The following is a 26,961-nucleotide window of genomic DNA, read 5'->3' on the forward strand; positions in this document are numbered from 1 at the left end:
GATCTTGATTCTGGTATTTGAGCCCTATCCGCAGTCTTTCCACTGGGGGGAGTACCCCCCCCCCCCCTCGTTGTTCTTCTTGTTCTATGAGGAGCGCTCACGTAGCTAGGTGACTGAAGAAAGAGAGCTTCAGTAGATGGCCTTTCTTCTGCAGTTGATGTTATGGATCAGCCTCACTCTTCAGGCCAGCAGCTTTACCCTGCAGTTAAACGGCATAAAATGAAGCTTAACAATTCGAGGGTATTTCCTAGCTACCAGAAGAATGAAGCTAACTCTAACATTTAGCACCTTCCTTTCGGATGGCCCCTGATCCGTGTAGACCAAGGGCGAACACTCATCGTTTACGGCATGGACTACCAGGGTATCTAATCCTGTTCGCTCCCCATGCTTTCGCACCCCAGCGTCGGTAGGGACATCCAAATAGCCATGAGAATGACAATCATCAAAGAGGCCTAAGCCCATATTCCCTTGGCACATCCAAATGATGTTCAGTGGTCTTTAGCCCCCGGAGTAAGAGATCCATGATAGCCAGACAAAACCACAACTTTCATTATCTGAATAAATCACGTCTTCGCACTCGTCTTTGGCTCAAAACAAAGAAGGAAGCTTCTACCATAGATGTCGGTTACGATTGATTATATTGATGTATCTGTATTAAATCATAACCATTTATCTTAAAAAATTTAAGGGCATGTTCGATAACTTGTAGTTCTACTCTTTTGGTTAGTTAACTCAAATGCCCAAATATGTGCAACATTTATTTTTAAGGAAATCTTCTACTACCTCCGTTAACAGTTATTTGCAACATTTACCCAAAAAGGGTGCTAACAATTATGTGCAACAAACTTATTTCTTTCTTATTTTAGTAACTTTTTTTTTGTTAAATTGATCAAAATACCATCACTTTAAAATTATTAACACATAATACTACACATAATTACAAAACATTATAACCTTAATCTAAATTAATTATCTAACCCTTCCCACTCTAATAATCAGATTAATCATCTCCCATTATCTTTCTCTCTCCTCTTCATTTCTCAATTCTTCTTCTTCATCTCTCTTCAAATTCCAATCCATCCTTCTAGTGGGTTTTAGATCTAGTAATTTGTGTGTGGTTTGCTTGATTCGTGGTTGGAATTGGTGGCTTTTGGGTGGATTTGCATATTTGTGTCTCTCAAACAAGCAATCAGACAAAATATTCGTGGTTTAGATGTGTGGTGAAAAGATCGGGGGGTGGGGGGTTTGAGAGACACAGCTAAGACGATTGATCCCGTACTATCTAAATTTTCCGCCATATTTTCAAACCCACTCAATTATTTACACACGCTCTCTTTAGCTTAAACATTTGTATAATTTACGTCATCATTGGTATAGTAGAGGTTGCTTAAACGAGCACCGCACGTGTCCTAACTAAATTTCCATTTTTTTAAAAAAATAAAATAGATTGATATAACAATATACATTTACGACAAGATCTAAATCTAACTACTGCATGACAATTGAACGAATCAAATAAAATTATCATTTCAACAAAGCTACGACTATTGCACATGGAACATTCTTCATGTGCACTTTTATATCACTATATCTTGTAGCATTTTTTTTAACAAGGATGTCTATCAATCTTGCCAAGACTAACCTTGTATAGTTGTATGTAAAAGACTAGCCTTCTCAATTACGCAAAAATCTTTACCAGAAAACTACTAGAAAAATCACATTTCATTGAATGAATAGTCGCAATTTTCACATTTATAAAAATATACATAATAAAATTGTGCATATTGTAAATCTATTTACACAACAAACAAAAATCCTATTATGGTGTGTTTGGATTCTAAAATTTCATTTGAAATTCCAGAATTGGGACAATTATAGTGTTTGGATGTCCAAGAATTTCAAATGAGGAATTTGCCCAAATTATACAACTACCAAGTAATAACCCATGAAGGTAAGGATTTCAAATGACAAGGTAAACCATGTCATTTGAAATACTCAAATTCAATAATTCAAATGATGCATTTGAAATGAAATCTATCTTCCCAAACACAACCTTAAGGCATTTTACCATTTCTTATGCATTTGTATTGATAAGAATGATAACAGTCCTTCACCTTGTAAATGGCTTAATTATGCGACCAAACTTTTTTTTTTCAAGACCATAAATTTTAATGCAAAACTTAATTTGAACTTTTGTTTTCAAATCTACGACACAGTATTTCTGTGGAAGTATGCATTCCTTCGCATTGCATATTTGCATGAAGCATTAGATAGAATCTTCAAAGTAAAAATCTACGAACTGTTCTTGCAGCAACACGCGATAGAAATCTTGCAAGCACCTCAGATGGCAAACTGTACAACTGCTGCTGTTGTTCTGATGGAAGCTGAAATAGAGAAAACTTAGGATGCATTTGGTATATACTAAGACTAGTAACATAATGAAAAGATTGCATTTATATAATCAACAAATGTGCATTACAGCGTTTGTGCATGGTACAAGGTAAAAATTATGAAATTGAATATGTAGATCTATATAATCTAGCAAAAGAAAGCTAATACTTCTAATCTTACAACAAAACCTTTTATGTCACCAAAAAGATGAGAACTCATAACTGATCCTTGTTTTTCAAGATTATCATATTTCCTAAAGTCCTAATACTTCTAATTTACTTTACTATGAAAGCAAGATGAGCAAAATTTCCATCACTGACCAACTTCTTGGTCCATGTAGCTGTATTTTTATTAATGTCTTACTGAAAAGTGATCCAGCCATTATCCTCACAATGCTAATATCATACAAAAATTATGTTAAACATCAATCAATTCTTACCTCATTTACAACTGCAAGGATGGGTTGAATATCCTGAGTAGGTGGAAGCCGATAAAAAAGCTGGTATATGTCCATCGTTGATGACCGCTGATTTTCATTGATCTTTTCAATTTCCTACAACAGAACCAACATGATCTTAATTTATTTCCAGTGCAAATCTAGCATGGTATCATAAAATAAATAAAGTAAGCTCTCAAAATTAAAATTGAACAGATAATATCTATTGCTGAGTTGCTTTTACAAGAACTTGACTCATTTCTGTTTCAGTCAGCTCATAAGTAGTCCAGTAGTGAGTAATGAGTCTGAATTCATATGCACTAGGTAAATTTAATTTCTTCACTTCGTGAGTAAGAGAAGTATACAAAGTAGGCGTGTAGGAGTACTGATCCTATGTATGACCAGAAGTGCCTACTGCACACTTGAAAAAAGTAGCACTGAATGCAAAGTTAGTGTAGTTAATGGGACAATTGGATCATACAGCATTACTTAAGGAAGAGTTCTGAGAAAATAATTCAATTTAACCAAGTATGCCAACTTTAAGTAATGCATGTCTAGCAGCAAACTCAGAGTTCATGTAACAGGAATATTTAAAGCAACTAGCAGGCTCACTAAACAAGATAAATTAGAGCTCAAGCAAGTTCACCTCCCCAAATAAACATCAAAACATGTATAGATTTTAAACATTTGAAAGCTGCAGTCGAATCGAAAAAAGAACCAAATTTCTTTTGAAAATCTTCTTTATGGTAATATTATCTGCACGGCCTCATAAAGGCATGAAGCTGCTGCAAATATTGCAACAAAATCGCAGTAGAAGAATAAATGAGAAGAGTTCAATTAAAAATAATAAATTTGAGGAATCGTGACAGTCGCTAAAGGGTTAGGCAACAGGCCAACGGCTACAAAATAAGTACTTTGTAATTTGTCCCATATATATCTTCCAGCTTCTATTTACATCAGAAATTAAGAAAAAATATTCAATAGACAGATATATTGATATTGAATAGAGGAAAATGATTGAGAAGAAATTAATAGATAGAGCAAGCTCAACAAAAGGGATAATGAAGATCTTTTTTGGACATCCAAACAAATAGACTAAAAAGTTGAACAAGGGATGGAGGGATTGATAATTTTAACCATTGAGACCAATAAACAATATACCATTGAACAAGGAAGCCACTGCAGCATTACAAATGAGTTAGCCTACTAAATATACATATGCTAGAGCTCACAAATGAAATAGCCTTATCAGTGCATGTTCTTGATTGTTGTCTGCATTGACCAGTGTGATAGTGTATGTATAAAAAATTATAGAGATACTTACTACTCCAGAGTCCTGTAGCCCTGACACCAATAGCACAATGCGGCGGAAGTTCCTCAAGTTGATAACATCCTCATCAGCCAGGGGAAATGATAGAATTGGAACAGGAAAGGGTAGATATGCAGCAGGTCCAGAAGCTATTGAGTTTATAGTAGCAATCCCCAATGCATCTAAACCCTATAATTAAAAAACAAGCAATCAGACAAAATATGTGTCTCTCAAACCCCCACCCCCTGATCTTTTCACCACACATCTATGATTCTCACCTTCGCAGTTTCTTCAAGAAAAATCTCCCGAACAAAAGAACCCTGAAATAAAACAGAGTTAGAAATACGACAGAGAGATAGTGCTCCTTTTGTTTCAAGTATTTCCTTTAGACGAGCTTTTTTTCTGGACAAAAGAAATAGGGGACATCGCTTCGGTAAGATATAGTATAAAATGTATTACAGTCTATATAAGATACTTGCCCCCTTAAAAAAGGTCAATCAATAAGTCATCTAGAACCCGTCAAAGTAGTCCCCTATAATCCACATCTAACATCTACAATAAATACCATAGAAGCCAATACATCCCTAATGAAACTTTAAGACAGCAAAAAAGCTCTCAAGCACAATCCATTCCTCATGATTATGGAACAGAAATTAACAAAGTGAGCATTGTACATCGTATAATTTGTTCGTTTCTCTTATCTTGTGTGTATTGACATGCTCTTTTAACCAAATGTACCAATAGTGAAACCATGAGTTTGCTATTATAATACATTAGAAAAATATGCAAGTCATACTGAGACTAAAAGAAACTTCACAGAGGACAGAATACAAACTTCAATTAAATATGCACATGTGCCCATTTAACATGAAGAGCGGATCAAGATTCTGCAGTTCACTGTACCTGCTCTGCTAATGTGAAAGATAAAATATCTCTGGCAGCAATAGTTTTGTCAAATTCATCCTTCTTTACTTGGGTCTTATCTAGTCTAGCACGGCGCATCTGTTGTGACAAAAATCAAGGGTATTAGTAAGAAAAGTAGCAAAGGCAATGCCATGAGATGTATTAGTAGTAGTACTACATAATTCTGCGAGTATAATTTTTTGTTCTTTGTTAATGTATCTTGCATCAGTTACAGCTTAACCCTTTATATGCCCAATAATTTGAAAGTGAATTTTCGACGACAGATGAATTTTGGGAAAAAAACATTCTCACAACTGAAAATGTATGACAAGTGTTATATACAACACTTTATATACCCAATAATTTGAAATTGAATTTTCAAAGACAGAAGAGTTTACAAGTGAACATGTATGACAAGTGTATATACATAAGCCCAAGAACAACTAAAAAAAGTAAGATTCAAGAACAAGCAGAGGCATAAAGGGGTGCCAAGTTGCCAACTGCCAAAGTGGGGGTTCTCACCTCATTTAGTAGTGACTCTAAACGCTCGATATTGAAGACACCATCCTAAGAAGATAGTAGGAGTAGAGATTATGTAATGCACACAGCATGCAGTCATGATAAAGAAACTTTTTAAACATAAGAGAATGGTAACAATTAAAAACATAATAACACACAATCTACCTTGTAAAGTAAAGACTGCAAAGATGACTTTAACTTTGGTGAACTTCCCACCAGGACCTTTTTGGCAATCCATGGGTATGTACTACCCAGAACCTTGTAATTAGGATCAAAGCTAATTGCAATACCCTCCAAGACAGCCAGGCTGATATACAAAGGATGAAGCAAATATCATTTTTTGCGCGCACACACACACACAAAGAAAATATCATTTTGTGCACGCACACACACACACCAAGAAAATACGGAGTACATTTTTTGCACACACACACACACAAAGCAAATATCATTTTTGCAGACACACATGCACGCGCACACACACACACAATTATCTTGGAATGACGTTATAATGATTATTCTCGTTAGTTTTCCATTCTAAATTTTTACATATAAACAACAAAAAAAATAATATGGCTTGTTTATCTTCATAATAAATAAGTCAACATCTCTGATTTAGTTTTAAATATATTTTTTTTAAGAATATTGGGTCAGGAAATTGAATCGGATTTTTCTGTAATTAAAAACTATGGGTTATTAAGACGGAAAACAAATCGCAGACCGTGGTTCCGTTTTTGACTGGTGTAATTTTGTAGCGGTGGTGGCTGGATTGCCAGAAGGGGAGGAGTGGAGAGGGAGGGAGGAAGGAGGAGATGGGGTGGATCTGAATAGATTCGGCTTCAAGTATAGATAAGGCCACTTACAGCAGATATGGGTTTGGTTTGATGCCAGCTAATAGTGGTGGTGGGTGTGGCTGAGATCTTGACTAGTGTTGTTGGCTGTTAAATGATAGAGAGGAAAGGGTGAGGAGAAATGGGGAAGTAACGGTAGCAATGGTATTTTTTTAATATTCAAACGCTACCAAATATAGTCATGTTGCAAATCTTCCATGTACTTAGACATTTCCCTAAAAGGAAGTGTTGCGAGTAAAAAAAAGGAGTATGTGCTTATGTCCTTTGCTCAACAGGTCACCTGAATAAACTTCAATGTTTCAAACTTTCAATATTTTCATTCATCTGTTTCACTCATTGACCTTCACACATACCTTATGATCAAAGATTTTCACAAATTTCCTACCCAAACTACTGGCATCTCATAATCATTGCCCGAATTCCCTGCATTTGCATGGTCTACATCACACGTATTTCTTCTACATGCACACTTACAGACTGCAAAGCCTCTTCTGAAGAAAGCTACAAGACTACTGGATACCAAAAGGCTTTAGTACAGAGCCCTGAGTAACTGAATATACGAAGTAACTTTCAGTATCAACATTTACATATATTTGTAGCATCATTAAGTCCCAAGATACAACGAAGAACTGCATCTGTTTAAAAAAGAAGCAATACCTTCTTATGACAAGCGAAAAATATGAGGGTATCTGAAATTTGAATTTATACCTGAAATGAACAGCATATATGCATATCTTTAGAACTTTATCTTGCAGTCAATATCAAATTCCTTAAAGCAGATTTAAACACTTGCAATTTCATAAACAATAGACATTTTTCTCTTTTCTCAAACATATATGCAGGCATTCATGTGTTTCGTGTAAATCTTTCATTAAAGAATCTTTCTAACTTATTGAGTAAACAGCATATCATCTATTGATACTAGTAATTTTTAAAAGTTAAGACAAACATTCAATAATAGCAACTTTGGTTTAGCTTGACGAAAGTCGAAAGTTAATATTGCATAAAATCCAGCATATCTTTCTGAGAAGCGCTAGTTTATGTTCATAAGTTTTTCTTTTCAGAGTTTGGACTATCGTAGTGTTAAAATCCAGGCTCAGCATTTTGACCATCAGTCTTCCTAGTCTTCCTTGGATCTGTGCATAAAATTTTACATGCTAAAATTAGGAATGGTAATTTCTTAGTTTCTAGCCCTCTGCTAGCATATGACTCCCTTGTTGTCCTTCAATATATAACTTTTTTTTTTACATATAAACAAAGAATTGGATGCAAATCATCGTTTCTCACACCACCACTACTAGTAGACAAGAAGAAAAATTCACAATTACTACAACAGGTAATGTAATTCTGAGGTATGGGATTATTCTTCCTTGCCTTCTCTATACCTTAAACAAATCCATTTCCTCATACAGATTTTTTTACCTTGAAACCCCAAAGAGTCATTCTTGATACAACAAAGCAACATAGTCATTCTTAATAGGGTAAATTGAAGATTACATGGTAATTCCCAGGTCACCTAAGAGATCCCCGAAACTTATATTGCGAATTCCTCTAGAAACAGCATTTTGAAAGACACCTGGAAAAAAGAAGTTTTACCATGATCAACCTCAGAATTTAGGTATTTAGCCATGGCAACAGAATATTTTAGTACACAAGAGATTGAAACCTGTTAATGCCTTTGTGACAGCATCTCTCTCTGAAGTTGGTGGAAGAAGCCTGTCAAGATCAACTGCATATCAGAAATGGATTGTATTTGAAAGCCTACTACAGAAAACATACAACAAGAATATTACTACAAGATACCCTAGAGTAACAAAATCTCTAGCCAACGCTTCAAAGTCCCGGTTTACAAGATGAAGACAAGCTTCAATGAACCCATCACGTAGTTCTTCCTTAAAATCACCCATCATGCCAAAGTCTGGAAGTGAAAAAACAAAAGAATATGAGAAAAATAAAAAGTACTTGCGCCCTAGTAATACTTACAGACTTACAGGGTGACTTTGTAAGGCAAATGTCCTCACATATTAGAAATAAAATGAAATAAATAAACAAACAAGCTGCACAATGCATCAATTGCAACAGTATATGATGCACTTCCCCTAGTCCTTATGCTTTGGGTACATTAGTGACTATATGCTCCAGTTGGGAGGACTGGAGGATGAGCAAATTTTTCATTCAAAATTTGGGTTCAAAATTCCAATTTATGTAATGTATGGTTGGTGCACCCGGGTGCACCATGCGCATGGTGCACCCGGAAAGAACATTAGGTATATTTAAAAGAACATGGGCGAAAAAAAGCACATTATAGATATTTATAAAGAACGTGAGCATAATATGTTCTTTGAATTTGATTAATATGTTCTTTGAGTTTGAACTATATGTTCTTTACATTATACAATATGTTCTTTAATGTATGTATATTAAAAAAAAAAAATAATAATAATCAATCACCCGAGTAACTAGAAAAAAGAACATGTTCTTTATTGTATTATCATGTTCTTTTTGTAAAGACTTTATGTTATTTGGTTAGAGGTGATCAAAGTTAGACCGACCCGGCTTGATTTTGGACGGGTTTTGGGCAAAAAAATTTCACCCCCTAATTCGGTCGGACCCGGCCCGTAAATTTAAATTTTTGGGCGGGTTTGGGATTGCGTTATTATGCATTTTATTTGATTTTTTATACTCAACACGAAAAGCCCGCACGGCCGGACCATTTTGGGCAGGTTTGGGCACAAAAACTTCAGCCCAAAACTTGGCCCGACTCGAGAAGTGAGCTGATTTTTTAACCTTGGCCCGGTCCGCCCAATGATCACCTATATCTTTGTCAAATACAAACATGTTCTTTTTTGTCAAATATAATGTTTTTTTTCAAACACGTTTAACCACCCAAATAACCATGAAAAATAACATGTTCTTTGTAATGTCATGTTCTTGTCAAACACAAACATGTTCTTTTGTCAAACACAGGTATGTTCTTTTTCAAAGACTAGCATGTTCTTTTTTTTTTGTCCATGTTCTTTAAAATATGTCTAATGTTCTTTCCGGGTGCACCATGTGCATGGTGCACCCGTGCACTATACTATTTTCACAATTTATGACAGGAAGTGACTCTTGGTTTGATGCTTTTTAGAGAGAGAAGGGGAAGGACAAGCAACAGCATAACAAGAAAGGATGAAAGGAGAGAGAGAGAGAGACAGAGAGAGTATATACCCAACATACCCCTTTTTTCTTTTTGGTATATACTCTTACATTTAACACATTAACAAAATAAGAGTAATAGCTTTCAGGGGTTTCAAAGCAACCATGCTATTTAATCTTTCCCAAAGTCTCCAAGAGATTTTGACAACAAATTTGGAAAGGTAGTTCACAATGGTGCATTCTACCAACACACTAATCCTTTTATACCATGCAGACTCGCTATACAAGCAAAAAAAGTTAAATCAGTAATTATTCATATATAAACACCACAGAAGCACATTGTTGCTTCAAAATGGAGCCAAAGAATCATTATTCCATAGTTTTTGGATTGCAATGGACTAAATATTCATTTTGCAATAAATATCTACGCTTCTTAATTATTGTGAAATACTACCGCCGTTAAATATTAGTTGCAACTTTGGGGTATTATTTGTGAGAAATAAAATATTCCAAAGTTGCAACTAATATTTAACTGAGATAGTAGTAGATTGTTGTTGCACACACCCAACCCCGCTTCTCTTTCCAGGGAAGGATATGAAGGAGCCTTGATATAGGCTTTGGGGTATTGATAATGTTGCAGTCTTATAGGTTGTAAAACTTTGTCAAACCATCTGTTAACCTTGTGCCTCAATTACATTACACAGATATTTAGACTTTCACCAATATGAGTCTGAAAAGGTGGTGACAAGATTCACAAGAACACTTTAAACTCTCATCTCCAAAGTTACTGGTAGTTATATATGCTCCAGTAATACAGTAAGAGAGGCAAATATGGTACTTTACTACCTTATAATCCTCGTACAAATAAAATTAAAACTCATGTCACTATTCACTAACCTCATCTCTTCCTTCAGAATGAGGTGGCTAATGTCTTTCGATCTTCGCTTTTTAGTTAAAGATACAAGCGCTGGATGTGTTTTGCTTTCTTTGTGAGGCCACAAGCAGGCAAGGTGGATAGCAAAGGAGAATATAGCAGAGGGAGGTCTCAAAAACTAAAAGTGTGCATCTATGGCAGGCTTTTGGGTGCTTTGGTGAATATAAGTGCATTTTTTTCTTTAGTATGGCTACTAACATGTTGGTGTGGTTTTTTTTTTTTTTTTTTTTTTTAAATCTGGCATCTGGTGTTGAGATGCATACTTGCAATATCCATCATCATTGGCATGCATTCTCATGATTTTTTAATAGGCTAATTCGACCTTTGGTTGTCCTGTTTTATGGTTTTCTACTCACTTTAACTTAAAGATTATGTCATATAGCACCAGATAGTGCATTACTCTTCCACATCCATCAGGCAGACAAAACTTGGAAATCGCAGCAAGCAAACACAAACAAAATACCAACCCTCTATCAATCCAAAAGTTTAAAGACGTTAATTTTTATCACAGAATGAGAGTCATGGGTGTCCTTGAAATGAAATTATTCACAATTCAGAAAATAGATAAAAGAAATAAGAAAAGCCCAGCAAACTTCATGTAAATACGGGAAAAACAAGGCAGACACTGAAAATTGAAATGGAAAAAACAGGCATAGATCACACATCACAGCCATTGCACGAGAGAGAGAGAGAGAGAGAGAGAGAGAGAGAGAGAGAGAGAGAGAGAGAGAGAGAGAGAGAGAGAGAGAGAGAGAGAGAGAGAGAGAGAGAGAGAGATAACCCAATTACCCAAATAAGCTAGTTTTCCATCATATGTGCGCAGAAGGTTTCCAGGATGTGGATCTGCATGATAAAATCCATACTCCAGCAATTGATTAAATGAACAATAAACTCCTACCTGTCCATGAACACAATTTTCATTAGGCTATAGAATCTGACTATAGAATAAATGTAAAGATTTTCTCAACACCATCCAATAAAAGAATTTACCTCAACCAGATAAAGATCTTTAACTTCAGCCAATTTTTGCCCCTAAAAGAAAGTAAACGTCAAAAACAATGAGATAACATACAAACAGAACAAATAAGATAAGCAAGGACTATTAATCTAATTGTGGAATTAAGTTAGAGAATTCTAAGATCATATATATCAGTAAACAAATGATAATACTACAGTATAATAGTCTAAACCCATCAAAGTCAAAGTTATAGTATAGTACCAACAATATCATTCTTTACCTTCATGTATCAACTTGCTATAAAGTTAATATTAATAATGTATGAACAAACTTGTTGAATTGATGTTATTGTAAAATACATTTTAGTCCAAAAGTTAAATATTTACTCCATCTGTCTCTTAATGTTTGCCACATTTTCCTTTTTAGTTCGTCCTTTTAAGTTTGCTCCATACTACTTTTGGTTGTTGGGGACCACAACTTTACTCTCACAACGACTACATTTAACCCCACCACTTTTTTCTCTCATCAATTCTTTCAACCAAATGTTAATACTCCCCTCCAATGGAGCAAACAAAAGGGGGTGCAGGGAGTACATAAGAAACTGAGGTACGGTGTAGAACACTATCTGAACCACTGGACATGTTGAACAAACAAGACAAACCAATGAAACAAGGAATTTTCTTTTGTTGCTTATGTGTTATTAATAGTAATAAAGTACATAAATCTATCTTAGAAGCACTAAGCCAGTTTATTGGTAGCGACTACGGAAACGGATCACCACAATCCAAGCTAAGGCCTCTAAGTTCTCAGATTGAATTATAAGAATGGCCAGCAATTTACTAAAACAATTAAAAGCTCACAAGAAGATACAAAGTCTGGAATTCAACAAATAAATCTCACCTTAATAAATTGTGTCATAAAGATTCTAAACTTATGTGAAACACTTCTTGAATAATTTTTTTTTATAAAAAATCAGTTAATTCTCTCATTTCTAGGATGAAAACAAATTCGAAAATAAGGAAATTTTGTGTAGAACTACCCTAAAGATTGAGTCATTTGTGAACAACTACCCATTTTTATTTTATTTGTTTAGAACTACCCACAAATTTGAAAACATTTGGGTAGCACTATCCATTAACATTTTTCGTCCAATTAAGACGTTATCGGAGCTCACTTTTTTCACTTTTGCCACCCAATTAACTCTCCCAATTTGTATAAAGGTTTTAATTTACCTTAATTAACCTATTTAAGGTTTTAGTCGTAATTTATTATAGGGTTCTTGAGTGTAGTATTATTTGAGGATTTTAATTTCTAAGGTTTGAGGGTTTAATTGAATTGGGGTTTTTGCTTATTTTAGCATTAATTGACTATTGTAATTGAAAAAAGTAAAAAATTGGGCCAAAATAACGTTTTAATGGGACGAAAAACATTAGTGGGTAGTGCTATCCAAACTTTTCCAAACTTGCAGGTAGTTCTAAACAAATAAAAAAAAATGGATAGTTATTTACAAATGACCCTATCTTTAGGATAGTTCTACACAAAATTCCCCGAAAATAATGTTTACAGTTTTTTAAAGCTTCACTTAGACCTGCTAAGTCAAAATAAGGAAAATTCCAACAGCTAAGCTTCTTGTAGCATAAAGTAACCCAAGAAGTTAATCTTCCTACCAAAAAAAATCTAACATGCTGGTATTCACAACAGATCTGATATAGATGGTTTTCTAGGGTGTTAAGTAGGAATTAACCAAGTTGGTCATCAAAGCATTGGGATGATAAGTAAGTTTGTGACATGTGCCCAACAACAATTCAGTTTAGTACTCTAATAGGGATTCAAAACACTACTGTTGGAATATGACTTGAGAATCAATCGAGGTTTAGCATATAAGCTAAAGGATGAAGTACTTGTGTTAAACAAGGAAAAATGGAATGGGTCAACTTCAACTGAGCATATCTATCAAACTATTTTGAATTTTTAGATGATTCAAATTAAAGGTGAAAGCTTGTTTCAAGAGCTTTCCAACGATATGTCATAAGCTTAATTCCTATGAGAAACGAGGAAGTTATAGCTGGTTTACTATGAGTTGTCTGTGCTGACCTGAACACGGCTGCACGTCCATGCCAAATTTGGCACTTCCGTGCAGCCAAAGTTCCAGACGACCAGTAGCTTCTGGTCTGATTTATCTAGGCTAACACGTCCGTGCCATATTTGGCACATTCGTGCCTACCTGATATCTGACCCAACATTGACGGGGTATAAATACCCAGTTGGGGTTATTTTGTTATTTATCCCCAAATTGAGAGAAACACATTGAAAACTAGGGTTCTTGTTCTTGAAACCCATTTGCTTTAGAGTGGAAATTAGTGAGAGATACAACTATTCTCCTTGCTTTGGGTGGGTTTTATAGTCTTCAAGTAATTGCTTAAAGGATTTTCCCACCTTCCAAATTCTTGTCTCTTTTACTATCAGATTTCTTAATTGTTCTTTGCTAGTTACTTCATTTGCTCTAACAACAACCCTCTCATGCTCCTGCATATAGCAAGCAATTGAATATTTTCATCAATTAGAAATATATTTGCAGGTTTCATGAGTCTTATTCTACTTTGTAGAAGTTCATTTTCGTTCGCAAAAGTTCTTTACCATTACTATTTGCACACAAATGATGACAATGGGAGAGAATAATAAGATAGTGTTGATCTTGTGAGTAGGTGTAAAATAATAGGTGGATAAAGTAAGAGAGATTGAAAAAAGGTAGATGGGTATAAGAAAAAGGTGGAAAAAAGTAAGAGAAGATGTGTAAAATGATGGGTGGGTGTAAGAAATAGGTGGAAATATACGAGTGAGTGGAAAGGTGTAAATATTGTGGGGTAATGTAGTAAATGTGTTTTATTAAAATAGATAATGTGAAAAACTTTCAAGAATGGAGTTATGGAGGTAGTGCATGGTATGGTTATTGTACTCTCAAATTTGGAATGGGGTAAGTTCATAACTGGGAAAATCGCAAGCTGGAGAACAATTTATAGTTCATAGTGCTTAAGTTCTGACCCTCTGGCCAGAGAGGACAGTGCTCCTTCTAGGAACTTCCACCAAAGAATCTACCGGCTCAATTAACCAATGCTGTATGCTAGTGGACTCTCTGGATTGGAGAATCTCATTCAAGGTTGTCCTGATCAATAAAGAATGACTCCAGATCGGAGAACCTCTTTAGAGAAATAGAGATTGTCCTGATATACTTTCTTGTAGTTCACTTCATAACCTGCATTAATCTTCAAATCCCAAGGTCCTTACAAAACTTAAAACCTTTGCATGAGAAGCTTGTTTGAAGAGGCTCATGAAGAATGACCAACTGTAAACTGGAGAACACACAAGTTCACCTCTGTTTATTAACTATATGTTTGGAAGTAGCAAGAGAGGATTTTATGTTATCATGTATGCAGAAATTTTTTATCTACATTGCACTCAGGAAAACAAAAGTGTACCCCACCAAATATATCAACAAAAATGGAGCACAACATTTTCATATGCAGGAAATTTTAAAAAATTTCTATCACGCATTTTCACACTGCTCATCTAAAACTTCTTTAATCAGACACTGAATTAAAGTAGTCCAAAATATCAGAAAAAAAAAATTAAAAAAATTAAAAAAAAAAAACTGTCCAAATAAATGTGCTGATGAGGAAGCTATGTAAAAGGCAATAAGAAATTATAGAATGATATTTACCTCAATCCATTCCATGATTAAGACTTTCTGAGTTGTTTTGTCAATGTACATCTGGGGAACCACAACATCAGGAAGACCACCATACAACTCTCTGCAGGTATTGAAAGAAAATTACATACTAGAATCAAACAGATATGACGAGGCAGGGAGAGCTGAGGAAAAACAGGAAAGAATGCAAAATTTCTTTCTAAGAAGGCGGAAGAGAGGACAAAGATGTCCCAAATAACAAAAAGGAGAAGAGACTTGATTCAGAAACCAAACCAAAATTATAAGCAGCCCATAGGCAGTCATCCTTAATTAAGGTCAACACAAAACTCTAAATATTGAAATTGCAATAAAAAGAAGCCAAATAGGACATCAGAGCAAAAGTCTAGACTAATACGTAATTGAGGACACTTGTCAGACATTGTCTCAGACACCACAACTGAGAGTTTTAGAGCCTTTTCACCTTAATAAAACATGACTACAAAATTATATAAAACTTCGGACACGGTGTGTACCTTGTATAAAGAAACAGGGGGAAAAGCACTAGGATGAAGTATTTGGAATGTAAATTCCAGGAAGATAGAGGAATGTGACTTGCTTAGAAAAACCTCTGTTTTCCTAATTATATAACTGTATTTTTTTTTTTTTAATTTAATAAAAAAACTGTATAGTTGTTCATTCAACATGCAAATTTTTTACTCATATTAATGCAATTAGTATTATTTTTCTATCGTGAACTACTTTTCTTTCTATCACATTACCTATTTTGATCTTTATTTTTAAACATATAACATTCTTTTTGTTCAATTTTATATTTCCCTTGAAAACAGCCTTTCAAAAAGCATCTACGTAAAAGGGTAAGGATACGAACCTCTCCAAACCCCTACCTCAATAAACATCATATTAGGTTGTTATCATTGTAGGCATGTAGCTACACTACCAAATTAGGGCTTTTTATTCTATATACATAGGAAATTTTCAAAAAAAAAAAAAATAATAATAATAAAATAAAATAAAATTGGACTCAAACAAATTTAAAAGATGCCTTGTCTAAAAGAATAGAGACTTGAAAGAGACCTTCAAGGGTTCCTGGTTGTAATGTTATCAGTTTGGATATAGGAAGTTTGGATATAGAAACAAAATATAATCAGGACCTACTCTTACCACCTTCATCATACCACTATTGACAAGGAGAAAAGAAAAAGGTAAAAGATCATGTCGCGACATCCTGTAGCACCAATAGTAGATTTAAAACTTAAAACTAATGACAACATCAAAAGAACCATTGGAATTAATGATCGGCAATAACAATCAAAAAGAGAAGTTTTCAACTGAATTTTAATAACTTCTTTCCCTATCCTTGCTTTTTTGACAACCTAAACCCTTGCTATTGTAAATGCCCACCCTCATAAACCCAAACAATAGTCCTCTGCTCTCTATCTGAGCCACCCAAACTTAATTCTATGTCATCTCTTAGTTAAATCTTGTTCAGTAATAATAATGAAGTCGATGATGATGTATAACTATAGTTCATCATTCAGCAAATATGATACTGGCCATTTTTATCTAGTTAAAAAGATCCATGATTAGTTAATATCAGTCATGAGCAAAAATCAATTTTAGTCATTAAAAATCAGTTCAAATTTGTAACGTCAATTTCAACCATTAGATATTTCAGTCATAGTAAAATTGAAAATAACAAGGACTGTACACATTGTCATTACCTACACACAGAAAATTCCTTGCCAAAGAGAACCTTAAAAGTTCCAACATTTTAATATATAATTAGCCTCACTCACCTGAATTTTAATCCATTGTTTGCTTCTTTCCTGTAATCCATCTCCTGCATTCAATTTGATTTACCTGTATTCATTATGAAGCTCTAAGGATATTTCTTATCTCATCTCTCACATTTGACCATTATAACAAATTTAAAATAAAATGGTAATGGTAAGTGTAAAAAATAGAGAGAAAGTAACAACAGACAGGACAAGATAATAGAATCTGAGAAAGAAGTAACTAATGAAAATGCATTATACTAGTAGCATCCAAAATCTTTCCTTCAGTTAGTAGGATAGTAAAAAATGCAGCAATGCACCCTTTTCCCAAAGTTAAAGGAAATTTTGTCATAATTTTCAACACAGAGGTGACACCTATCATGCCTATAATTAAGAACATAAGCAAGTACGAGATGAGCCAATAGCCAAAAAAAGGCCCTCGGTCAAAATTTTAGGCACATAGATGATCATAGAAATATGCAGACATGATGATCAAAGGAAATAAACTTACCCTAAAAAGGCTTGATGCCCATTCATCAACAACTGCCTGCAAATAATAATCCACTTGTTTAATTATAATCATCAATAGAAAGAGAAGAAAAAAAATGATGTGGATTCCTAATCAGAACTTATATTTGCAACTTTTATTTCATAACATTTCCTAATTATTTTAAAAGAATATAATGAACAAATGATGAATAGTCCTAGAAATACATGTTTATGTACAATACTAGGAATCATTCCATATAGATCAATTATAGATCTTTGATATGGATTGATATGTATCACACACATTCGAATTCACTCAGACATGAGCAAAACAATAATATCAAGAACTAACTAACATAAGACCTTTTGCAGTTCAATGACAATCATTAATTCATCCCATAGGCCATAGAAGCAAGATCCACTGCATTTTACAACCCTTTACAACACAACAATGGCAGTATTCATTCAATATCACTGCAGATAGTCTACAATGTAATTCTCCAAGACTGGACTATACATATGACCTGCTGTGTTCATAGGTCACTCAGAGTCTACTGACTTTCTGCACAAAAATAACCATATATGGGGGTGTCGAGGAAAGTATGTTTAGCCAGTAACAAAGAGAACATTGATATATCATACTATACATGCTAAATAGGGAGAAGGTAGACCAAGATCTAAAGTCTAAAATCAAAGAGGGAATTTGCGAATAGAAAAAACAAGGTTTTGACTTGTGTGTGTCTAGATCCTAAAACTAAAAAATAAAAACCTGGAAAAAAAAAATGAGAACAAGATGGCATGGCTGCAGCTGACCAGGAATAAAGCTCATAAGCAAGTGAAAGTGCTAAGAAGAGTAACTATAATGTTAAACGTCAACTGGAAAAGAGGAAAGAGGGAGGACAACAGGGAATAAATTTAGGTCCATTCAACCTCTCAAAACAAGAACATAGGATGTCCATCAGTGCCTCAGTGGCAAGGAAGTGAAGGCCAACATTTGCTTGTTTGTTTTTGTATGTATTATTTCCATATTCAAAAAACCTGAGAGCATCACAGTTACTAGTTAGGATTTAAATTGTGGAGAGGTTACAATTGCAATTCAAGCAATGTTAATGCATTGTGGAAGTGTACTCTGTGGTGTCATGTAAAGTGTAACACTTGATGTCATGTGGCATGATTTTGTTATCAGCTGAATCAACTCTATTACTGTCATGCATCATCCCCTGTGAATGTTTAAGTTTATAATTGTTGCAAGAAGGAAATAGCATCATTACCTGTAAGTCTGTATTAAATTTTCCTGCCCTCCGAATTATCCCTGCAACAAAACGCAATATAAATATGTCCAAGGCAATAGCAGCTTTTACACCAGGTCTCTGGACCTTGACAGCAATCAGCTGTCCACTTGCCCGAAGTCTAGCTTGATAAACCTATTCAAACATTCTTTTGGTTAGAAAATCTTTTTCTTAATCAGAAACGAAAAGAACGAAGTGTCAGTTGAATAAAAGTTACACAACAGAAACTAGGGACACAAAAGTGCGTCGGAAATAATAAACCCTCCATTCATTCCTATATAAATACATCACTTGCCTTATTTGGCCGTTCCAAAATAAATGTCTCACTTCTATATTGGGTAACCATCTATAATTGTCTCTCTCCTATGCCATGATCTTCACTCAGGTTTTTTGTGGTTTCTCTTTCTTATTAAACCCTTTTATTTTAATAAATAATTTACCCACTTGCATCACTTTCACAATATAATATTACTATCCAAAGATTCTTCTAAAACTATGTGCCAACACAAGTGATGCATTTAATTAGGAATGGAGTAGTCCCAGAAAAAAAATTGACATGTTTCCTGTAGTATGAGCCTACATAGGCTAAGATTCCTAAAAACAAACCAGATTTCTAATTGCTCACAAAGTCATGATCCTATATACATGCATTCAACATCCCTCTCATGCCAGATGGTAGCCCAATCCTGCCCCCCATCCCCCTCTCCCCCTCCATCTCTCAGTAACAAGATGATGACATTGATATCATTTATGTCAGAACGCAGAAAGGAGCACCAAATATACACCCCTAAAATGTAATTTACTCTTTCCCACATCAACCTTGAATCAACAATTACTGATACCTGGCCAAGAGATGCAGCAGCTACTGGCTCTGATGAAATTTCTGAAAAGATTTCATCTATCGGCATCCCAAGTTCCTTCTCAATGGTACTAAATGCCACTTTATTGGAAAATGGAGCTATACGGTCTTGTAACACTGAAAGTTCATCCAAGTATGATGGTGGAATTAAGTCCTACGAGAAGAATTGATGCATAAGATAAAAACATAAACATGAGTTTATGACAGCAAGAGGAAGAATGTCAAAGAGCCTTTGTTAGATTCTTGCTTTTTTGACATTCATCCAATAGATGAAAAGAGTGAACGGTTTTAGTAACATTGAAAACAGTTCATACAACAGTTTATACATCAGAAGAACAACAAATTTCTAAGGATCAATAGAAAGGAGTACCAAATTAAGCAAAAGCTTCTACTTAACTTTGCCAAGAAAGATTTCAGTAGCATAGAATAAAACTCTTTTTGTCACAAATGTCTTAAGTGACAAAGTAAAGTTTGACCAAGATAAACTATGATACTTAATTATTCCAAAGCAGTTCCACATAGCTAGACAAAAATACCCTTCATTGATTAAAATTTCCTTTGTTCTTCTTAGAATGTTTGGAATGTTACACTATTCACAAGTGCTTCTTTGATCATCTTTTATGAATCATACATTGGAAAAAAAAATAGTCATGTGGGATTTTTTTAGATTTGTCTCGAAATAAACTTTCAAAATATCAATTTTTTATATTCTTTGCTAAAACCACAATTTGAGATATTAAAGTTATGAAATGGCAAGCAAGTATCCTCAAGGTTGCAATTAAAAAAAAAAAAAAAAACAGAGGAAGTAATTGCAACTTGCCAACACTGGTACATAGTGAATTATAAAATATGTCCCTTTATCAAATGAGCTGGACCGGTGATTGTAATATACTACAGTGCTGATTTTCCAACTAGGAAAATTTGGTGGGAAGAAAGAGTATATAACTCCACAACGACGTCTCTATGAGAACAACTGAACACATCTTGAAAAAATACACCTAGTTACATGTTCGTATAATTCTAGCTAATCACCAAGATAATGATTAATCCAAACTCATTTTAATACAAGATAAGTGCCACATCACCCCCAACGCCTGAGAAAAGGCTACTAGTAGGTTCAAAACACTTTTATGTCAAAATTCTTCCTCACAATCTTGTGAATATTGGTGAGGGTTGTAGACACTAGACATGTATTGTAAAATTTCTAGCTATGATCACTTTAAGGTTAAGCACAACCTTAAAATAGGTGGTGCCAGTGCTTACTGCTTAGTCACCGGGACACCAAATACTGTGTTTCATATCCTAATTAGATTGTTTTGTGTGGTAATGTAATAATGTGATTACTTAGTTGGTTATAGAGCTTGTGTTCTTAATTTATGTCCTCAAAGATGTTTTTGAAATAAAATTACTTATTATCACAGGATGAAAATGGAATCAACTCATATTGTCAAATTTTTGGGAGTTTGTTACTTTTTATACGTCTTCCATTTATTTAATTGACTACAAACGAGGATGTGCAATTGGAATAATTTACTTAACCAAAAGACAATTTAATCTAGTTTATCTCATTTTGTTATTATGGGTTTTGAGATTCTGATAGTTTACTCTTAGCTTGATCACTTAATTAAGGGTTTCACTTTCCTAGTTGATTACGAAATGGATAATACTCACAAGGTTTTGATGAATTTTCAATTTTAAAAAGATTCACTTTAAGAGGTGTTACAGTTGGTGTTAGACATTTCCAAATCATTGCCTCCACCATCTCCCTTTCATAGTATCCTTAATTAGGCCCTGTTCACTTCACCTTTTAAAAAATAATATTATCATCTGCAAACAGCACATTGGCTCTTCATCCAATAAGGATACCATGAAAGATCTAACTTTGCATGAAAACCTACTCTAATGGTCTAAATTCAATCGATAAACCAATTATCATTTGCAAACAGCACATTGGCTCCTCATCCTGTAATCCTGTCAGCTTGTTCAGGGTAACTGCAACAAAGAAAGGACTTGTGTAATGGCATAATGTGACCCATTTGTAATGGGGAAATTCCCTAATTCTTCTGCACATGTTCTGATATTTATTCCCAATCTCTGATTCTCTTTATAATACTAAATTATGTCAATATATTTGTGAGACAAACACCCTTATTTGGTAATGCCACCAAAGTATGTACCTTGGTACCTCATCATAAGAAATTTAAGGATATGCTCTCCTCACCTTAAATTCACTAATTTCATGAAGAAAAAAAAAATTAGGATAAGTTCTAATTAGGAAAAGCAAGTTCATCTGAGTTCAACTCACAATCAAAATAAATCCTAAAAAGTTTAGATAAGTGCAGTTCAAAAAAAAAAAAAAAATTAAATTAGTTAAGTTTAGCTGAAAAGGTTCAGATAAGTGAGGTGAATAGAACAGCACCCTAAAATTCAGTAGAAATTGTGTGCAGCTTCTTTTTCTCTACATGTACTACTTCCTTTTGCTAAGTTTACAGCCAAAGAGTTATTTTAAATGGTGCTTCCAGTCACTGCTCCAAGCCTCCGTGTTTACAGAAGACAAAGAATAGGAAATACTCGGTCAAAAACTTGAGAAATAGAAAGTATTCAACGCAAAATGGTATTACTTGTACAGATACACATATTTAACAAATCCAAAACAGTAGATCAGCATCAACAAACACTAAATTGATGATAAAGGCAACTTACAGATCTAGATGAAATAGCCTGAGCAATTTTGACATAGGCCTGCAGTGAGAAAGAAAAGCTTGAGATGGGTTACCCAAGAAAAGAGTATCCAAAATAGAAATGAACCAGGTCATAAGCTAGCACAAACAAAAAAAAAAAAAAAAAAAAAAAAAAAAAAAAAAAAAAAAAAAACAATCCATATAGAAATTTTATTTCCCTTCCTTATTTTTATCCCCAATCTTCCAATATCTAAACAAAACCATGCAGAAATCTGCAATAATAGGAATAATAAATTAAGTGCAAGATAGAATTATTCTGGTGGCTGAGACATGCACAGAAACAATAGACTATTGGTAAAGGATATTCATCTTTTATATATCATCCATTAGAAAACCAGACTAACTTTTTGAAGCTATGATCTGACAAAAGCATTGCAGATATCATGCACCTAGTGCTCTAGTAGTATATCAGGTGATAACAAATATCTAAACCATCGACAGGACAGAGCATGGAGTTACCAAACAGAAATTAATGGAGATAACAGATACATTAAGTGTATGTGAACAAGCTATGCATAATTCAAAAGCACAAAAACATGAATGAACAAATTGGAGACAGCATCATGGAATCCAAAGACGATGTGACTTATCAATACCGGACCGAGTTCAACCAGAATTTTCCGAAGCTCAGCCGCTCGAACCTGCAAACAGCAAGAAGAAACATTTATTAAAATTTCTAACGAAACAACATAGTCAAATGTCAAAACTCTTCAAGGTCAAAACCAACACAACCATTGCAGCACTCCAAGACGTTCAAGTAAGAATATTGCACCTGAGTCAACGTCACATTATGTCCTTGATCATGATACAATTTAATAGTGAACATCTATTTGCTTTTAGCTGATAATCTACCAAACGTTAGCTTCCCCAAGGCCCCATCGAGCAATAAATTATATAGTTTTGATAAAGTCCAAACTCTACAAAGGTACAGTGATGTACAATAGTGGATGTCGGACCTGGCTATCGGGTGGACCAGGTCGAGTCAGTGTGGATTAACAGAGGGTCATCTTAAAAAACAGGCCAAAAGCTAGTGTGGTCAATAACGGACGGCCAAATTAAAGAGGGGAAAAGAAGAGATGGAAAAAAAAAAAAAAAAGTAACACTTTACTATACGCGTAAATTTATTAACCTTGACAACTCTATATTTTCTTATACAAATTATTAGGATATCATATTGTCCCTATACGCCAATAATGACCCTTTCCAATAAAGAGTAGAGATCATGTCCATTGAAAGCCATGTCCAATAAAAACTCTTTTATCATGACCCTAACCTTGTGCCCATAGGAAAGAACTGTCTAGTAACAACCAATCCTAATTAAACTGGTAAAATGTTAGGATGATCTATCAAAGACTGGTAATGGAATCCCTTCAACATCATTGCCCTTTTTGGCCCCTATACTCTTATAGACCCCAAAAAAAAAAAGAAAAAAGATCATGAGTCCTGTAAACAAGAGTTGAAGGTGTCTTTTAAGATGGAGCCACTTATTAATAGACCCCGAGAATGGCCGACTTAAGATGTGCTTTGCGGATTGAGGGAAATATGGTGTTGAATATGGGTGTGTGGAGGGTAAAAATTCACCGTCAACGACATGTCATGATTTCATATATACTTTAGTTGATTTTATATTAGTATTTACATTTTCTACCAAATTCGTGTTTTATGAACTTTTTTTATTTTCTTTGCTAAGGTTTTCTCATACCTTTATGTTTTTTACTCGCATGTTTTTACCACTCTACTAAAACTTTCTTGAATTTTATTTTTGGCTTTCTTTAGAAGTTAGCACTCTCTTAATTTTTACCTAGGTGCTCTTTCTTTTTCTCACTTTACACACTTTTTCCGAACTCTTTCAACTCATTATCTTGTTATATCCCTTTTTCTATATTGGACAGTTCCTTATGACAATTCATGTAAGACTTTGTTGGTGGTGGTGGTGTTGTTGATGATATGAAAATGAGATAGTGTCAAAATCGAATATATATCTCTTTTTCATTTAATTTTTTTCACATGTATTCCATACCTCCTCTGCTCCAAAATTCTTGTAATGTTTCCATTTTCATAATTGTCACTTTGTTATAACTTTAACCAATATCTACACTTATAACAAGTATAAATCAACAAAGATAGTCCATGATTAATGTAAAAGTCAAAATATTACAACTATTCCTAAACTATGAAGCATGAATCCTATTTCTACATTCTAAACAACATCGGTCATCATATAATATATAGTCTTTTATTTTGTTTGCACAGTCTATCATTGACCATCAAATCTTAATTTACAAATTTTTTAAATAATTATAAAAACTTGATAATATAATAAAAGTACACATTGGAGACAATACAACGGTACCTCACATGACTATAGTCAAAGTTAAAAAGTTTGATCATGAATATGAAAATGGACACTATGGGCCTCTTCTGATACGATTATTTTCAGTTAGCTGACCTCTCTAATAAGTTCACTTCAATTCACTTCAGTTCCTAATTTCCTTCTCTTATAAAATATTCATTTCATTTCAATTCAGTTCAGCTAAAATAAGTTCACTTGTTCAACTCTAATAAGTTCAGTTCATTTCAGTTGAGGTCTAATAAGTTCACTTCAGCTCTCTTTACAATGCAATTGCAACCAAGAAGAAATTGAAAGAATAGAAAGAAAATTCAATCACCTTGAACATGGTATCAGCCCTCTCCATAACCCCATCAATATACCGAATTCCGAACCATTTTCCAAGCGTAGTACCAATCTGAAACAACCTACGACCCAAAATCAAAGGCTTCCTTCTGTAAATTGAACCAATGCTCGCAATATCGTACTCCGAAAGCGACTCCGCCTCCGAGTCACTGAGCTTGAACAAGTACCCCGAGTTCTGGGTGAACGAGTCGACGTTTCGGGAGGCGGAAAGCGACGTCGTCCGATGATGCTGAGGGAAATTATTGAGTTTTGGAGAGAGAATGAAATTCAGGTTAGGGTGATCGCCGGAGAATGAGTGGAAGAGTGGCGGCGACGGCGACGGTGGCCGGAGTAGTAGGGGCATTTTTGGAATTTAGTCTCTGAAATTCCCGGGAAATTGAAAATTGTGTTTATGGAATGTGCTTGAGAAAGGTATGAAATCTAATTAGTGAATCTGTGTATGTGAGGTGTAGCCTTTGCCACAATTCCAAAGTTCCAATGGCATGGGCCACAAAAATCTAACGGGTATACTACTAGAGTACTTTTTTTATCTATTAGTCGTGTTGCTCTGGACTGAATCGAGTCATGTCTCGTGCTAGGTTCATGTGTTTTGGGGTTAGTTAGACCTGCCTCATGGCCTGATTTAGAAGTTACATACCGAGCTGAAATTTTCAAAAGGCTAGCACGTGCACGGTCCAGGCCTATATGCCATCGCCAGATTTGTGTGCCTAAGAGCATGAATATCAAAGAGGTACCATCCTCTCATTCATTCTCTCTCTTTACCCTATTTTGACACATCATACTCTCTTTCATGCACTAGTAGTAGTAGTAATTTGAATAATAATAATTAGTATTCGATAATTAGCTTACATAATAATAATTATCGTACTTTACCAACTTAATATGTTATAAATGAAATTTAATTTTATTTATAATATTGATGTGTATTTTTCCGTAATTTAATTTCAAAATATTAAATTGGATTGAAAATTATTTTGGTACAAATTATTTTATGAATCTTCATTATATAATCTATTTCAATACAAATAAAGCTTAGTCTATTTCATTCATTTGGCCCATTAATTTTATGTGGTCCAATCTTTCTACTTACCCTACAATATTCTTTCCTATAAATACCCCATTAATTCCCAAAATTTTGCCACACAAAAGGTTAGTTCTATTATTCCTTCCCCTTTATTTTATTTTATTTCATTTTCCTTTCCCTTTATTCTTCCTATCTTTTTTATTTATTTTTCTTTTTTCTCTTTTCTTTTTCTTCTTTCTTCCTCCTCTTCCTACGTGAGAATTAATTCATTGTGTCCCCACCTGCCGGCCGGACCCACCTGCTGCCGCCGCCGCCTAGTCGCCCGCGACCACCCAACTGGCAGCCACCGCATCCACCTTTTCCCCCTTCTTCTCTCCTTCTTTTCCCCTTATTTCTATTTCTATTTGCATAATTATATAAGTATTGTTTTGGGTTTTTGATTTAATTGTTTGAAATTGATATAATTAGTATCAAATCTATATTTTGATGGTAAAAGGTTATAATTTCAGATTATATACATGTTTTAATTTTTAGATTTCCGTTCGTTTATATTAATTCGGTTTTAATCAGATCATGTTCTGAACTCATCCGATTTTGATAAAAAAAAAGTAGTGTTTTCCATGTGGAAATAACGTTTTAAAAAAGACTCACAACCTTTGGTAGTGAGTACAACTCTCTCGTGGCCAAATTCATCCTGTAAATATGATTTTCTTGCAGTTTTTGATTTTTAACGAAGTTTTTATGCTTAAAATTTTCTCCTTGAGTTTGATTAATAAAATTAATTGTTTAAAGTTAATTAAGCATAAATTTATGTTTTTATTGATGTTTTAAGAGGTTTTCATCATGATATATTGTTGGAAATCACTTAGATTAATAATATTAATTGTTGGTTGTTTTTTAGGAAGTGATTATTTTCTAGGAGACTTTTAATTGAGTATTAAAGT

At 34.2% G+C, this 26,961-nt stretch overlaps 1 protein-coding gene across 1 annotated transcript; it reads right to left on the minus strand.

Moving 5' to 3' along the window:
* Positions 1-1,723: 1,723 nt before the first annotated feature.
* Positions 1,724-25,493, minus strand: LOC110704193 (uncharacterized aarF domain-containing protein kinase At1g71810, chloroplastic-like). Its single transcript, XM_021881987.1, has 21 exons — positions 24,968-25,493; positions 22,895-22,939; positions 22,261-22,299; positions 19,541-19,711; positions 18,681-18,833; positions 17,432-17,467; positions 16,942-16,985; positions 15,158-15,248; positions 11,472-11,513; positions 11,271-11,379; positions 8,213-8,327; positions 8,076-8,125; positions 7,907-7,985; positions 7,067-7,117; positions 5,724-5,865; positions 5,562-5,606; positions 5,040-5,138; positions 4,415-4,456; positions 4,152-4,325; positions 2,831-2,944; positions 1,724-2,384 (listed from the first exon to the last, which is right to left on the minus strand). Exons 1-21 carry the CDS (start codon positions 25,334-25,336, stop codon positions 2,280-2,282), a joined length of 2,115 nt encoding a protein of 704 aa, XP_021737679.1. The 5' UTR covers positions 25,337-25,493; the 3' UTR covers positions 1,724-2,279.
* Positions 25,494-26,961: the final 1,468 nt, after the last annotated feature.

The sequence above is a fragment of the Chenopodium quinoa genome, unplaced genomic scaffold, assembly GCF_001683475.1.
Source record: "Chenopodium quinoa cultivar QQ74 unplaced genomic scaffold, ASM168347v1, whole genome shotgun sequence".
Classification (NCBI taxonomy): Eukaryota; Viridiplantae; Streptophyta; class Magnoliopsida; order Caryophyllales; family Amaranthaceae; genus Chenopodium; species Chenopodium quinoa.

What these genes read in the sequence shown, in the direction of transcription:
- LOC110704193 (XM_021881987.1), bottom strand. Translation starts at nt 25,336, where the DNA reads ATGCCCCTACTACTCCGGCCACCGTCGCCGTCGCCGCCACTCTTCCAC. An exon ending in AATTTAATACAGACTTACAG is followed by an intron (nt 17,468 to 18,680) that starts GTAATGATGCTA and finishes TATTATTTGCAG; the next exon opens with GCAGTTGTTGATGAATGGGC. An exon ending in TGGAAAACTAGCTTATTTGG is followed by an intron (nt 8,328 to 11,270) that starts GTAATTGGGTTA and finishes TTTCACTTCCAG; the next exon opens with ACTTTGGCATGATGGGTGAT.